At 49.5% G+C, this 14,668-nt stretch overlaps 1 protein-coding gene across 2 annotated transcripts; it reads right to left on the reverse strand.

Annotated features, from left to right (window-relative positions):
• ADIPOR1 (adiponectin receptor 1) lies at positions 1–14,076 on the reverse strand. Of its 2 annotated transcripts, none has more exons than XM_079763594.1 (8): positions 13,930–14,076; positions 8,016–8,249; positions 6,148–6,264; positions 4,959–5,130; positions 4,286–4,472; positions 3,155–3,342; positions 1,550–1,743; positions 1–836 (listed from the first exon to the last, which is right to left on the reverse strand). In XM_079763594.1, exons 2-8 carry the CDS (start codon positions 8,154–8,156, stop codon positions 708–710), a joined length of 1,128 nt encoding a protein of 375 aa, XP_079619720.1. In that variant the 5' UTR covers positions 8,157–8,249; positions 13,930–14,076; the 3' UTR covers positions 1–707. The 2 variants fall into 2 exon arrangements, with proteins under 2 accessions (XP_079619720.1, XP_079619721.1); XM_079763595.1 differs by lacking the exon at positions 13,930–14,076 and adding an exon at positions 13,670–13,922.
• Between the last annotated feature and the right edge of the window lie 592 nt (positions 14,077–14,668).

Consider the following 14,668-nt stretch of genomic DNA (forward strand, 5'->3'; position numbering starts at 1 on the left):
TTAAATATTTGAATGCTAATTGTCTTCTGCACGTCCTTTTATTATCATCATAGCCTTTGCATCAGGATACACAGCAATGATAGCAGATTTCTTTTTAAAGCTTAGTATTAAATATTAAATATCTCTCCCCATTTTAATTTTACATTACTCTGCCAAGAAAAAAAAAGTGAAACTCAAGTTATCTGAAGCCTGGACACACTTCCATGATTACCAGCTGCCTCCCAGTTGGTGACTTCCCGCTGTCGGCAGATCCAGGCCCCAGACAGACGGGGCCGGTTACCATCGTTTCTGAAAAGTGTGCTACAAAACGGATGGCCTGTTCCAAGCCAGGTTACAAAGTAAGGACGGGGGTAAGGGAGGGACGTTTTCTTCCAGAAAAAGAATTTCTGAAGAGTCCCAGTCCATCATTTTTCCCCAAAATGGTTGGAGGGATAAAATCTCAACATGAGCTTCAAAGCGCTCTGTGCCAAGGGGACAGAGCTGCCTTGCTGAGGAGGCATGGCCAGGTGGCTCACCCCTCCTCGGCGAGGGGCATGGGAAGCTTATCCCCCGCCCTGAGGTGGGAAGGTGGGCTGAAGCCTGGCTGGCACTGAATTCTCTAAGAGGTTTCTTCTAGAAACAGACAACTCAGACGCTTCCTTTCACTTCAGCAAGGAAGTTATTTTTGAAAGCACTTGGGAAGGTCCCCTCCAGCCCTGCGGGGAGGCTCAGAGAAGAGAGTCATCAGTACAGCCGCCTTCCAAGCCGTAGCGGAATTCCTGAAGGTTGGAGACCCCATAGAAGTGGACGAAGGCTGCTGCCACCACCAGGACATGAAAAATCTGGTGCGACTGGAACTGTAGGAACAAGAGATGACCCTCAGGGTGATGGCAAGGAGGGCTCAGGCATGAGAAGAGAGCTCTTACCTCATCTAACTCCTCTCAAAGTTTTATATCATGAAAATGATATATTTGCTATAAAAAAATTTTAATGTTTCTATTGATTTTAGAGAGAGGAAGGAGGAGGGAGAGAACATCGATGAGTGAGAAACATCGATCAATTGCCTCTGGCATGGACCCTGAATGGCGAATTGATCCACAACCTGGGCATGTGCCCTGACTGGGAACTGAACCAGCAACCTTTTGGTGCACAGGACGGATGCTCAAGGAACTAAGCCACACCGGCCAGGGCTAGAAATTTAAAAAAAAGTCTTATCAGAGCTCAGCCAGCTTGGCTCAATGGTTGAGCCTCCACCTAGGGACCAGGAGGTCATGGTTTGATTTCCAGTTATGGGCAGGAGGCAGCCAATCAGTGACTCTCATCATGATGTTTCTATATTTCTCTCTGTCTCCCTTCCTCTCTGAAATCAATAAAAAAAAAAATTATATATATATAATAAAATATATATATAGTGTCAGAAATACACCAAAATGTTCATCCTGATCACTCCCTCCCCCTGCCCCCTTCCCCTGTACATACATGTACCCCGTGTCTGTACTGCCTTTTACTCAGACCTTTCACTTGGGGCCAGTCCCTGACCACAGGCACTGCCGGCAGGGCTGTTGCTTACCCATATGTCAAACTTTCCGGGAAAGAAGCGCTCAGGGATCCGAGCAGCGTAGAGGCCAGCCCCGGTGATGTACATCACGGCCATGAGGAAGAACCAGCCCATCTGGCCCACGGTGGTGGCCTTGACAAAGCCCTCGGCGATGGTAAAGTGCATGGTGGGCACGACGCCGCTCAGGCCGAGGCCCAGGAACACCCCTGCTCGGAGCAGACAAGACTGTCAGGGAGGGGATAGCTGCCACACGGTGCACACTGCTGCTTCTCCTGGAATTCAAGTGTCTACGGCCATTAGCTACTTTTCAGGAAATCTGGCCACAAAATGGAGAATCGTTAGCAGCGATTTCTTCAACATCCGGAATGGGAAGAAGGCTGTGGTGCTTATATAGAGAGTATCCTCTAAACAGCACCAAGAACAAGCATCTCACATTCTTCACTATGTGGTAGGAAAAGTGACAGACCAAACCCTCTGGGGGCATCAGATTTGCGAGCAGGTGAAGAGCAGGAACGAGCCATTCTCCACCTGCTCGAAGCTCTGCTGCCATCAGGACTCGGATGGCAAAGCTCCAGGTGCCTGAGGTGGCGAGGAGTAGACAGTTTCCCGTAAGATCAGACAACATTAAGTACCCAGGCTCTGACCTGACAGGTAGACATTCAAGTCAGAAGCTGTTGTAGCTATTGGGACACACAAGTGAGGTAAGAGGAAGGGAAGAACGGGCACCTGTCTCAACACCACTGCAGTGCACACAACGGGGGGTGGGGAGGGGAGTGTGGGGGTGTGTGTGCAGCAGGGCCAGGAACAGGAACCACCTTCTCCGCTCTTAGATATACCTTGTTAAAGCACCACGCCCAGCATGTGCTGATGCTTGATGAACATTTAATTCTTTTAACTGAAAGTTACAACATTCCAGATAATAAGAAATCTAAGGAGGTCACTGGTGTTGCTGCAAGTAATAAAGCTTAAAAGAGGAGTGTGGGTGGCACAACCCAAAGATGCTCATGCTTTAGCTATTCCAGTGGTTGACATCCATCGGTGGCCTCCCGTATGCACCCGACTTGGGGCCAAACTGACAACCTGCCTGGGAATCAAACTGGTGACCTCTGGGTGCACGGAATGATGCTCAGTCAGCTGAGCCGCCCTGGCCAGGGCTGTACATTTTCATAAGAGCAGTCTTTTCTATACTTGCAGCTAATTGACAAACTTGGTCATTATGCGGCTCATTAGCATGCTTATGAAATAATACGAAACCTGGGGGATAACGGAGCTTTAAAAGTCCATACTGTGGCCTGACCGCCGTGGCTCAGTGGTTGAGCATCGTCCCACGCACCGAAAGGCTGCCAGTTCGGTCAGGGCATATACCCCAGGCTGTGGGTTTGATCCCCGGTGGAGGGCATACGATCAATGTTTCTCTCTCACATGGACATTTCTTCCTCTCCCGCTCTCCCTTCCAGTCTCTCTAAATTAATAAAAACAACAACACTGCTCTCAGGATTCTAAACACAAATCAGGGTTTGAGTGGGGTCCTCAAACTGCCAATCTTAGGGCCTAAGGTTGAGCCTATTAGGGTCAAGGCTGAAATACCTGTGAGATTTACATCACCTTCATACCCACCTGCTCTTGTCTGCCGGTGTTTAGGAGTGGCAAACCGGTCCCACTGTGCCACAATGATGGCGGAAATGCCCAGGACACAGATGATGGAGAGGTAGATGAGCCGTGGCTGTGGGGAGCAGTAGAAGGAGTAATAGAGCCAGGGGACAAAGCTCCCCATAATCAGTAGGGCAATCCCTGAATAATCCAGTCTGAAAAAGAGCCAAAATTAAAACGCATCAGTGGAGAAATGAAGACTTCCTTTGGCTCGTTTAGCTGTGTTTGTTTTGTTTTTTCTCTTCTCCATCGGCTTGCAGACCTGACCATCACCCTCTCTCGTCTATATCCTGGATTGAAATCCCACAGGCCAAGCACTTGTCTTTGCAGTGGAAGAGTTGCTAAGAGTCCCCAACCTCAGAAGTCTCTTCCCCTCAGTCGTGAACAGCCACGCCCCCCACTGGGCACTTAAATTCAGGAGCTCCGTCACGACTGCTGCTTCCCAGCTTTTCGCTCCGGAGGGCTCTGACTGTCCCCCAGTTCTGACAGGTTGAGTTCTAAAAACCAGCCCTTAAACTGGAAGTAGTATTAAAGGGTACTGCTGTTCTAATTGACTTTTAAATGATAAAAATGTATTCCCATTACTGGTGTTACTGGGAAAATAAATAACCCACCACCAAAACCAAAACCAACAACAAGCAAACATGAACTCCAGGCTCAGAACGGGGGATTACGGAAGGCTCCGGATGACAGGCATCTGGGGCTTCCAGCGATGTGTGGGCAGCGAAGATAAGCTGCTTGGCTGTGGGTAGGAGCACAGCAGAACGCAGCACAGGACACGCCGCCACGCCCTGCTCGGCCCAGGCGCTTGGTCCGGAGAGTAGCCCACTCGCACCCAGCTCACACAGGACAGCGCTAAGCAGGTGGGAACTACATTCCACAGCTGGGTTCCAGCTGTTGAGGCTGCCGTGAATTTTTTCATGAAGGATTTAAAAGAGCCTCACCACTCTTACACCTACAAGTTAGAGAGCCTTTCCTTTGGCACAGCAGGGTGTCTTTAGGGGTCACTGGGGGTCCCAGTCCTCAGGTCACAGGATGTGACAGCAGGGCCTGGTATTCTCTCCCCACCCCCGTCCCAACGTCAGGTCTTCCACTCACTTGGAAAAAGTCCGAGAGACTTTCTCGGAGTGACAGTAGACGGTGTGAAAGAGCCAGGAGAAGCTGAGGCAGAGCACGGCGCCCAGGAAGAACATGCCAAACACCACCTTCTCCTGCAGGGGGGCCATGAAGTACATGTTTGGTCTCAGCATCGTCAAGATCCCCAGAAACAGAAACAGCACAAAACCTGGAGGAGGAGGAAGAAAAGAAAGCCTGAGGAAGAAGGGAATGTGTGCACCAGTTGATGGTGTTAAGTCAGTACTGAAATTATAGGGTTTAGCTGTGGGAACTGTAGTCCAAAATTTCTGAAGAAAATGGCACCAGGCACATAAACCCAGACAAAAAGGTCATTTAAGAAAATGCTGGCATTTTGCTGTGACAATGGGAATGCATGAAGTGGAAGGAACTGCCTCCATGCTGGGTAGTGCTTCCAGGGATGACCAAACACAACACCTAATTGCATTTTCTTCTCCCATTTCTTGTCCCACCCCCACCCCACGCCTGTCTTACAGACCAATGACCAAGAGCCGACCAAGCTCACTGGCAGTTTGGAGGCGCAATGCCAGCATTCAATCAGCCAGAACAACTTTGTTCTTCCTTCCCAGAGACAAAGGCTATAAAACTCCTTTGCACGTAAGGAGACAAATTGCACTTTCCCACCCAGATCACCCACCAAGCAGATGGGTCCAGATATTGCCGGTCTCTGTGTGGATGCGGAAGATGCTCCTGAAGCAGGCCCGGAAGGAGGGCATGGGCGGTCTGTGGCCGTGGAGCAGGTAATCGTTGTCTTTCAGCCAGTCGGGGAGCACATCATACGGGATGACCCTCCAGCGTCCCTCCCAGACCTGGAACAGTTGGAACATGAATATGCATGTGGCTTTTTAAAACCATACATTTCAGCCTCCTTGACCTGCTCCTCCTGGAGATGCTGGCTGCCCCTGCTCTGCCCTTCCCAGGAAACAAAATCCTCGCGAGGCTGAAACAGTGTCCTGTAGAGCAGGGGTTCCTAACCTAGGACACATGGACAGTGAGCAGGATCCAGGGACGAGATGGGAAAGCTTCCTTTTTACTCACCTCTGACTAAAATTCAACATTTCCCTCAACTGAAAGTGTGAGCAGCAAACCACAGTATGATTAGAACTGTGACTCTGTCACCAACAGAAATCACAGATATTTTCATACATTAGTTTTGCAGATCCCAAAATATTTTTATTCATCACTACTTAGAACTTATAAATTTTGTCCTGGCCGGGTAGCTCAATTGGTTAGAGCTACCCAATACATAAAGGCTGTGGGTTTGATCCCCGGTCAGGGCGCATACAAGAATCAACCAATGAATGTATAGATAAGTGGAACAACAAATCGATGTTTCTCTCTCTCTTAAAAAAAATCAATAAAAAATTTAAAAAAACACACAAATTTTAATACAATATTTTAAAGCTTGTCATTAATGCGTATTTAATGTATTAGTAAAGGAGCCCAATCACATTTTAATGTTTTGATGACTGCCAAAGGGATCCTAGCAAAAAAATAAAAATAAAAAATTGAGAGCTCTTGTTCAGAACATATATATTTACATTTTTATTTATTTATTTACTTATTTATTTTTATTGTTTAAAGTATTACATGTGTCTCCTTTCCCCCCCGATTGCCCCACCACCACCACTCCTGCTCAGAACATATTTTGAATAATGCTTTAACACATCAGGCAGTAAAAATCTGCTAGCCCGGTATTTACTGCACCTTAAGCAAAAACAAATCCACACACAGGAATAAAAGGTCTTTACCCACTGTAGGCCCACCCGCTGGGACACCCCCAGTCAGCCCACCGCCCCTCCCCTCCAGGACGGAGCGCTCAGCACCTTATACACGAACTCCTCCATCTTCTCCATGGCATGGTGTGCTTGCAGGGGAAGTGTCAGGACCCTCACCTCCTCCTCCTCCTCCTGGGGCACTGGGCATGCTCGCTCTTCTTCAGCCTTCGTGAAAAAAGTAAACACAAACCAATCCTAGCAGTCATCTCGTACACGGTGCCATTTCAGGTCAGACATAGCTCGGGAAACCAAACTCAATGCTTTGTGCACAGGGCCTTGTGGCCTCTTCTCTAAAGCATGACGGTTAAGTTTACGACACTCTAGTTCAAGATTTACTGATACGGTGTAAATGCTGGTGTGAAAGCTCAATTCACACCCAGTAGATAGGCTGATGGGAGCTGGCAACAGAGGGAGGACAAAGCATTAGCACACTAGTCCCTACGTTCCTTAAGTCTGAACCACCCCCCGCCCCCCAAATCTCTAGAACAGCACTTCTCAAGTCCCCCAATTTCCCAAATACTTCCATCTCCCAGACCACGAGATTCTCAAACAGCGAGCAGGACTGAGTCTCAGAGATCCCCTTAGGGCTGAGCTCTGCTCACAGTTCCGTTTGCTGACTTTGGGGATGCCACGACGACAAAACTTTGTATCCTCAGGACGAGGGCCTGGAACGGATTCCACAGAAGAAAGCAGCACTGACACCTGTGATCTGTGCCGAAGGAGCCTGGGCCCTAAGTGCACCTGGGCGGCGGGGGGGGGGGGAGGATCGCCCATCATGGAGGCTGTCCCGAGACCCCAAACCACGGCGGAGAGCCTGGCACTTCAGCTCCTTCCCTGAGCACCCTCTCTCTCTCCTGCTGACGGTCCCTGGTAAGCAAATGGCCCCTCTCAGGCTCTGTGACACAGATTCCAGCTTGCCTACCCAGCAGCCACACTCCCCCTTGTCCTCCGTAACAGAGTCCTTGGTTTTGTTCAGGGTGGGCAAAGTCCTTGGTGTAGTTACTGTAATTTTACTCAGGCCCAATGAGAAGGCTGTGTGTCCAAGCTCCACTGCAGGTGAACATGACCCACAACGACTTCCCACAAGTGGTGTCAAGGGCAGTGTCCCGAGACACTTCTAGAAAGGGTGGGTCCTTCTTCCCCTCCTCCTTGGTGGTGGCCAGTGTGGGCCTGATGGGCGACCTTAAGAATGGAGGAGGAGGTTTTCTTTTTGCTTAATCCCTTCACCTTTTTCACCCAGCCCCACAACCCCCTCCCCTCTGACAGCTGTCAGTCTGTTCTCTGTATCCATGAGTCATGGTGATTATCCGAGGGAAAGAAGCGGGGGAGGTCGGAGAGGGTAAAAGGGGGGAATAAATGGGGATGGAAGGAGGACTCGCGATACAATATACAGATGATGTGTTATAGAACTGCACCCCTAAAACCTATATAACTTTATTAACCAGTGTCACTCCAATAAATTAAAAAAAAAATTTTTAAATGAAGGAGGAGCAAGACAGGTTCCTGACAGCAGCGCAGCCTCCACACAGCCTTGGCCAGTTCCTTCCAGAACCTTTACTGGACAGACTTCTGTCTTGCCAGAGCCACAGGGATTTTTGTTTGTTATCTGAAGCCAAACCTCACCGAACTGCACCCTTCGTTCGCTCAGACATTTACTGATGACTTACTGGATTGCGGCCTTGTGCTAAGCACGGGGGTTATAAAGATGAGTGAACTCGTAAAAGCGTACAGTGGGGTAAAAGAGACAAAAAAAAAAAAAGACACTTTAACACAGCATGATGAGGACTGAGGGGAGACATTCCCAGGGTGCTCTGGTACCTCTTCTGGGGAGGGAGTTGAGATCTTAAAAAATGGAGACAGCAGAGGTTTACGGAGAACTTCCGATGGAGGAAATAACTCCCGGAAAGACTACTTACTTTGGCTGGGTCAGCGATTCCGCGGGTGCCCTTCTCTTCTAGCAGGGGTCCCAGCTCAGCCAGCTCCACCGTGTCCGTCTCCCTGTTACTGGCAGGAGCCCCATTGCCCTGTGCCACCACCGGTCCTTTGTGAGAAGACATCTAGCTGGTACCTCAATGCCCTGCAGCTTCAGCTTGGGGACAGGCTGGGTGTCTCAGCCCCAGGGGGCGGAGATCTCCCTGTGACGGCAGACACTACAAGCAAACACAGACGAGAAGGTGCTGACAATCTGCTCCTCTTACAGTTCCATTTCCACAAGTCAGTACTGAGTAAGATGCTAGCTAATAAACTCACCTTCTGTCTCCAATTCTCAAGGCCAATTAATTGCTAGAATGAAATCTATGCCTTCTCCCTCTTTAATTAATAGTACCCTTTACTCAGAACCCCACTAATCTTAAAGGTAAGGCTGAAAACAGAGCACATGGTTGCTTGCCTTCAAAGCATCTGTGGTTTTTGTACCAAACGGTCACCACAGAAAAACAGGTGTCTACCCTCAACTGCCCCCCCCCCCCCCCCCAATTTGTAGGGACCCCATTCAGTGAGAAGAAATAGCCCATCAATCCCAAAGCTATTCTGTCCAAGAAAGGTCTGGCTTTGAGACTGTGGAGCAAAAATATGAAGTCAACACCTGGCTGTAATTACAAGACCTCCCAGACTTAGAAAGGAAGTAAGTGTCAGCTGAACTCAGCTGGGTTTGCCTACAAATGCCCTGATAAGTGCAAATGCCCTGCATGCAGAAGGAGCGTGTGGGCTAGCTGCCCCGTGGTTAATTTCTCTGTAAGGCCTACTAATTCTATTATAGGATTAGAGCCTGGGTTCAACACTTAGATAACACGCTTCACCACCATTTCCCTTTAAAGTAACCAATAACTTACCTGGAAGCAGGAAGCGGAGAACAAGGAGGTAGCTTTGCCCTTTGCCACACAAATACCAAACAACCGGCTCAGCGAGAGCTTGGCCAGGCACCACAGGTCGTAACCAAAGCCCCACTCAAATGAGCTTTTCAGAAGCCAGACAGGCACACAGATTCTTCAGGAAAACCAGAGAAACCTAGAACTCAGTTTTCTAGGAAGTCTCCAAGACTTCAGGTGTTCCAGAGTTGGATTTCAGATGGCAGTCTTTAATCAGGCCTCAGGGTGATGAAAATAATATTGAAAAGTGCCCAAAGATTTCCACTATCTTGTAAATGACCAGGTTTTTCCCCCTCTCTCATAAACAAAGGAGTTTATTTCTCACAGCTATAGCAGTCGCCACAGTATTAGCATTTTCTTGCCCTGGTTACCTGTGTCCCCATAACTCCAGGGCAATGCAAAGAGGACCAGGTAACCCTGCACATGGAATGAGTTGCTTTACAGGAGTGGAAACTAAGCTCAGGGAACCAAAACTTTTATAAGGGACAGTAAGGTGACTGCTCTCTTCCGTGGCTGGTGACTACACCTTGTACCAGCTCTTCTTTCAAAATCCAAGAGGAATCACACTTCCTTCTCAGGGATTGTAGCTGGGTTTATGTAGTCAAGTGAGGGCAATCCTCAAGTTTCAAAAATCATGCTGTGCTCAACTCACAAGCACAATTGAAAGCAACAAGCAAACTTAGTTCAAGAGACAAACAATAATTCACTGTACAGAGGAGGCCTTTACATGGTGTCAACACAAAGAGAGTTCCTCTTTCTTCAAATGTGCAAGACTGACAAGACAGATGCCACTTAGGCAACAGCGGAGCCCCGGGAGCACAGGAAACGGGAGGCCCTGAAAACCTCGGAGAGGGCAACCCACGTGAGAAGGAACGTTGGGAAATCCTTTTCAGTAGGCTGACCACAAAACACGTTTCCTCACAGCGCAGCACTCCCTTACCAACAGCTTTCCTAAGAGATAATGTATGTGGGGAAACATATATAAATAGCTGTGGGCATTGTCAGAAGTAAGTCTCCAAAGGGGGATACACGTAGCTTAGTGTCCTGCTGGCAGTACTGCAGGGGCGGCCAAAAAATCACTCTCAGGTGCAGGGGGTCCAATACCACCTCGGTAACAAGTGGATTCCTATCCCCGATTCTGGTCAGAGCCCACAGTTCACAAGGAATGAATGGATGAATGGGGCAGCTTTCCAGCCAGCAAGCATGTGACTCATTAACTTTTTATCACTAGCTAAGGATTTATGCACTTTCCTGTGCTTGTGGAGCTTTCTCCATCACTGAGTATTGAACAAATGTGTTTAGTGTGGACCCTAAGGCGTTCTCAGGTACTGTGCAAAATACAAAGTGGAACAAGGTAAGTCCTTTTCTTCAAGGAGCCTACAATCAGATGCACAAGGTAATTTGTGGCATGTGCAAAGCCAGGGATACAAGAACCCCTAAACTAGAACGGCCACACACAAAGTTCAGTTTCTCTGAATGCTGGGAAACTATTTTACGAGAAGCAATCAGAATAATATAGACAAACTTTAAGTTGGGCAATTAGGGTCAGGAGATCAGATGCAGAACCCAGCTTGGTAGTCTTAACATTTCATTTGATCTGAAAAGTTCCTACGCCCTCCAGTCTAGCATTCTCCTAGGATAACCTGTCTTTGGCCATCATCAAAGTCTTTTTCGTTTCTGTCCAAATCACTTGCTGCTAATTTTTCTGATTCCCTCCAACTCCTCTATTACTCACTCGTACACTCCCTCCCCCTAGCATTGTCTCCTAGACTCAGTCACTAAACCTAACACCCGGTAACTCATGAACCCGCCATCAGCTACAAGATACGTCATGCAATAAAATACATACAGTGGAGGTCATCATAGTGAGCAAAAGTCCACTGTCCACTTTGGTCTTCTAAACTGTAGCAACACAGAGACAGAAGAGGGAGAGAGAGGGATCGGAGGTCTGGCAAGAAAGAAGAGCAGGTAATACTAGGACCTAAAAATACAATTTCTGACAGGGCAGACCACTCATAAACAGCTGGGAGTTATTACAAATGTTAGTCTCTATGATATATAAAATCAGCATGAACACTTAAGTTGGTTAAGACTGATTCTGGGAGCACTAAGGACTTCAGCCAGCTATATCCTTATGTATTTTAGAAAATTCACCACACCCAATATAGCAAAATATAATTGGGCCAAATCCCACCAAATGCATTTTTTGAGGGATTTCTTCAATTCCAGCTAATAAGTCTTTACCACTAAGCTTTCTATCTGGATAAACCAGTATCAGAGAGTAAAATATGGAGGCAGGGAGGCGTTTGTGCTCCTATAAATAAGATAATCTTGTGCCAAACTTGGGAAGGACTGATTCTCAATCACTCGCCAGCCAGCTGGAGAGTTTATGTCCCTCACAGGTTTCTGAGACATTTATGCTGTGAACCAGTTCCCAATGTTCCAGGCTATTGCACACTCCTTCCCTGCAGTCAAAGGCACAAAGCTTCTAGAGGTTTTATTCTGGGGTCCCTGCACCCCTAGAGGTTCCATGGGTAGGCTCTGTCTATGCCGACCGGATTCTCACTATTTTAAAGCAAGTCTAGCGGAAAAGACAAGACAGAGCACAGCTGCCTTCTCTCTATACTCCGCTGGGGAAAAGGCCTATGCTTGAAAATTACCAACTGCAGTAACAGGGCCTCCGCTTTCCTACTTGATGCCAAGTCACTGGCTTAAGAGTCTGAAGCGGAAAATCACAAGCTTACGTCCTTTGTAGCTCTTCTCCAGCTAAAGCAGTCCCAGCAGGAGAGGTCTTTTTTTGTTTTTTTGTTTTCCCTCCCAAACAGACAGGTAAGCTTTTCAAATGCCATGATAAAAAAAAAAAAAGAAAAAGAAGTAAGCAGTACACAGGCACATGCAGCAGTCTCAGCCAGTCCCTGTTTTTACTTTAATACCTGGCTATCAGTACATTACAGATACACGGTTAGTAGTCACACAACATGGTGGTCACTTTACACTGGGTGCCCCAGAAGCCCCAGTGAAACAAACACAGACCAAGTACACACTTGGAAGCCAATTACGGGGAACCGGTTTGTCTAGGGGGCACTTTCAGGGTCCTTTCAAACCAAGATAGCTACAAACCTTATAAATAATAACCACACCCCAAACACTTCTGAGCAGAAAAAAAGAGAATCAACTCTGAGTGTAGTGAGAGGAACAAAGTCCAGTGAGCGACATTAGGGACAAATGGACATTAAGGGGAAAACGTAATGATTTTAATGGGTAACAGCACCAGAAAACCCCCAACACACTTCATAAAGCTTCTAATTTAAGGACGAATGCTCAGTTCGCCAGTGTGACCACAGGGAGATGGAACATAATGTCACGTATCAGGAGTGTCAGTGTGGCTTCATGCTATAAGGAAGTAGAGACCTTCCAGGGAAATAGAGAACTGGCCTAGAAAGAGACATAAATTTTGTTTTTGTTCTTTCTTTTTCTTAGTTTTTTCCTTTTTAAGTCCCCCCCCCGACTTCTCCATAAAGGATTCCTGGAAAGGTAAACTGAGGCCAGCCTGAAGAACCGGAAGATGGCCTGACAGCCCGCCTAGGGTGGTGCACTTGACTCATTAGCAGCGGGAGCCTCTGGACGCTTCCTGAGATTCCTTCCTACTTGCAGGTAAAGTGACTGATTTCTCTAATCCCCTGAGAATCACATAAACGCTTGGCCACTGAGAACAAAACGCTTTCAGATTCTACTCTGCAAGCAGGCACAGTGGACGCGCTCGAAGGCGGATGGACCTCCACAGGCTTTTAGGACGGATTCCCCAAGTACCAACCAGGACACGGGGCAGAGGGTACTCCTGGAGTGACTTCTGTGGCTGGGCTGGGACCTGCGATCTGACGTTGCGATCTGTTCAGCACCGCCCAGTGTGCATTCCTCCTACCGCAGATGCTATACAAACATCATCGGGAGCAGCAGTTGCACCATGACAGGTGACCCAAGCCCTACCAAGAGGAAAGCGGTGAACACACCCCACCACTCCTTTTCAGAAAAGAACCATTACCGTATTCACTTGACCTAAGTGGGCAGCTTCCCTCCCTGCTGCTGTCGGTCTTGTAACTGCTGGGGGAAATACTATGGTTAACTCAGGGAAGTCCTACGTGGGCTCCTATTGCTCCTCCCACACCGGATTCTGTGTAAACTGAAATGCCTCGTCAGTTTGCCACCGCCTAGGAAGCAGGAAAAACTGGGGGACAGCATGTATCTACTTTGTTTTCTTAAAAATCAAAGGCGTGAAGGACAAATCTTAAACATAAGACGGCATACATCAATGCAAAATTTCTGAGGGAATGAAATTTCGTTCCCCCCCCCAAAGTAGTTTAGCTTTTGCTCCACTTCAGCGTTTAGGATTCCCGTAAATAAAGGTAAACTGTCCACTATCCTCCCCTTTTCCAACACCAAGCGGGGGGGGGGGGGGGGCATTGTCTGGGTCTGATCTGACAAAGACTGTAGGTCGAGGATCCTTGGGGCGCTCAGGCCACCAAAGGCAGGTCTCGCTGGACAGGCGGTCGTGCGAGCCAGGCCCCCACCCTCACCCCCGCTCCCCACGCGCTCGCGCCGCGGCCGGGACCGGGCTTCGTTCTGGGCCCGGCCCGCCCCAAGCCCGAGCCCGAGCCCGAATCCCGACGTCTCCCCCGGCGGGGCCAGGAGGACACCGCACTCACCAGCTCGGCCGGCAGCTCGGCAGCTGGGGCCGCGGCCCATCCGCCCCTAAGTGGCTTTTGAGGTCGCCTCGGAGGCGGCGCGCGGCGGGGAGGGGCCGGAAATGTTTACAACACGGACCGCGGAGGAGCTGGAGGCGCGGCCGGCGTCAGGGCGGGGGGTCTCGGACCTCGGGGAGGCCCCGCCGCGAGCCTGGGCCTAGTGCCTCGCGGCCCCCCGCCCCTCTCCTACTCGCTCGCTGCAGCCGCCCCCCGAAACTTACCGCCGGGCGACGGGCTCAGCTGGGGCCGCGGACGCCGCGCTACATCCCGCAGCGCCGCAGGCGGCCTGCAGCCCAGCGGCCCTGATCTTTACGCTCCCCGCGCCGGAAGGGGGCCCAGCGCTGACGTCACCTCCGCGACGCAGCTCCTGGCCCCTCCCACGGGGGGGTCTTCCTCCAGCAGGCCAATCACAGGCCCGCTCTCCTGGGCCACGCCCCCGCGCAGCTCCAATCCCGAGCCCCACCTCCTTGGCTTCGTGAGGACCACACCCCCAGCTGCACGCGGGAGCGCCCGGAGGACTGTCTGGGAGTTGGACTGAACCCCGCCGAACTGCACCCAGTGCGCCTGTCCTCTCTGCTGGCAAGTCCCCTCATCTCACCATGACCGATGCCAGTTGTTCGCTCCTCCAAACACTCCTGAGTCCCTCTTCTTCAGCCTCTTGGTCCCTCCCATATTTATTGAACGGAACCATCACGTGCGAAGAGCTGGGCTAAGCGTTAGTTTGGCGCCTGTTATGTCTTGCATAAACAGAGCTGCTTCCATCCTTGCTGGAGAACTCACTGCCAGTCTGTGCTCCCACGCTCCCGCCTGAGCGCAGGTCTGGGAGACACAGGTGGTGCAGCCCTCCTCTAACCACAGAAAGTGATTCGAGGCAGCGATTTTCGACCAAAGAGCCAGATCAGCAAAATTTATATTTTTTAGTGTGCTACAGAATTTTAGTAATTAGTTTACATGGGTCAT

This window comes from Cnephaeus nilssonii, assembly GCF_951640355.1.
Source record: "Cnephaeus nilssonii genome assembly, chromosome: 23".
Taxonomy (NCBI): domain Eukaryota; kingdom Metazoa; phylum Chordata; class Mammalia; order Chiroptera; family Vespertilionidae; genus Cnephaeus; species Cnephaeus nilssonii.

What these genes read in the sequence shown, in the direction of transcription:
- ADIPOR1 (XM_079763594.1), bottom strand. Translation starts at nt 8,156, where the DNA reads ATGTCTTCTCACAAAGGACCGGTGGTGGCACAGGGCAATGGGGCTCCT. An exon ending in GTCTCTCGGACTTTTTCCAA is followed by an intron (nt 3,343 to 4,285) that starts GTGAGTGGAAGA and finishes GCTCTTTTTCAG; the next exon opens with ACTGGATTATTCAGGGATTG. An exon ending in CCGGAAAGTTTGACATATGG is followed by an intron (nt 837 to 1,549) that starts GTAAGCAACAGC and finishes TTGTTCCTACAG; the next exon opens with TTCCAGTCGCACCAGATTTT.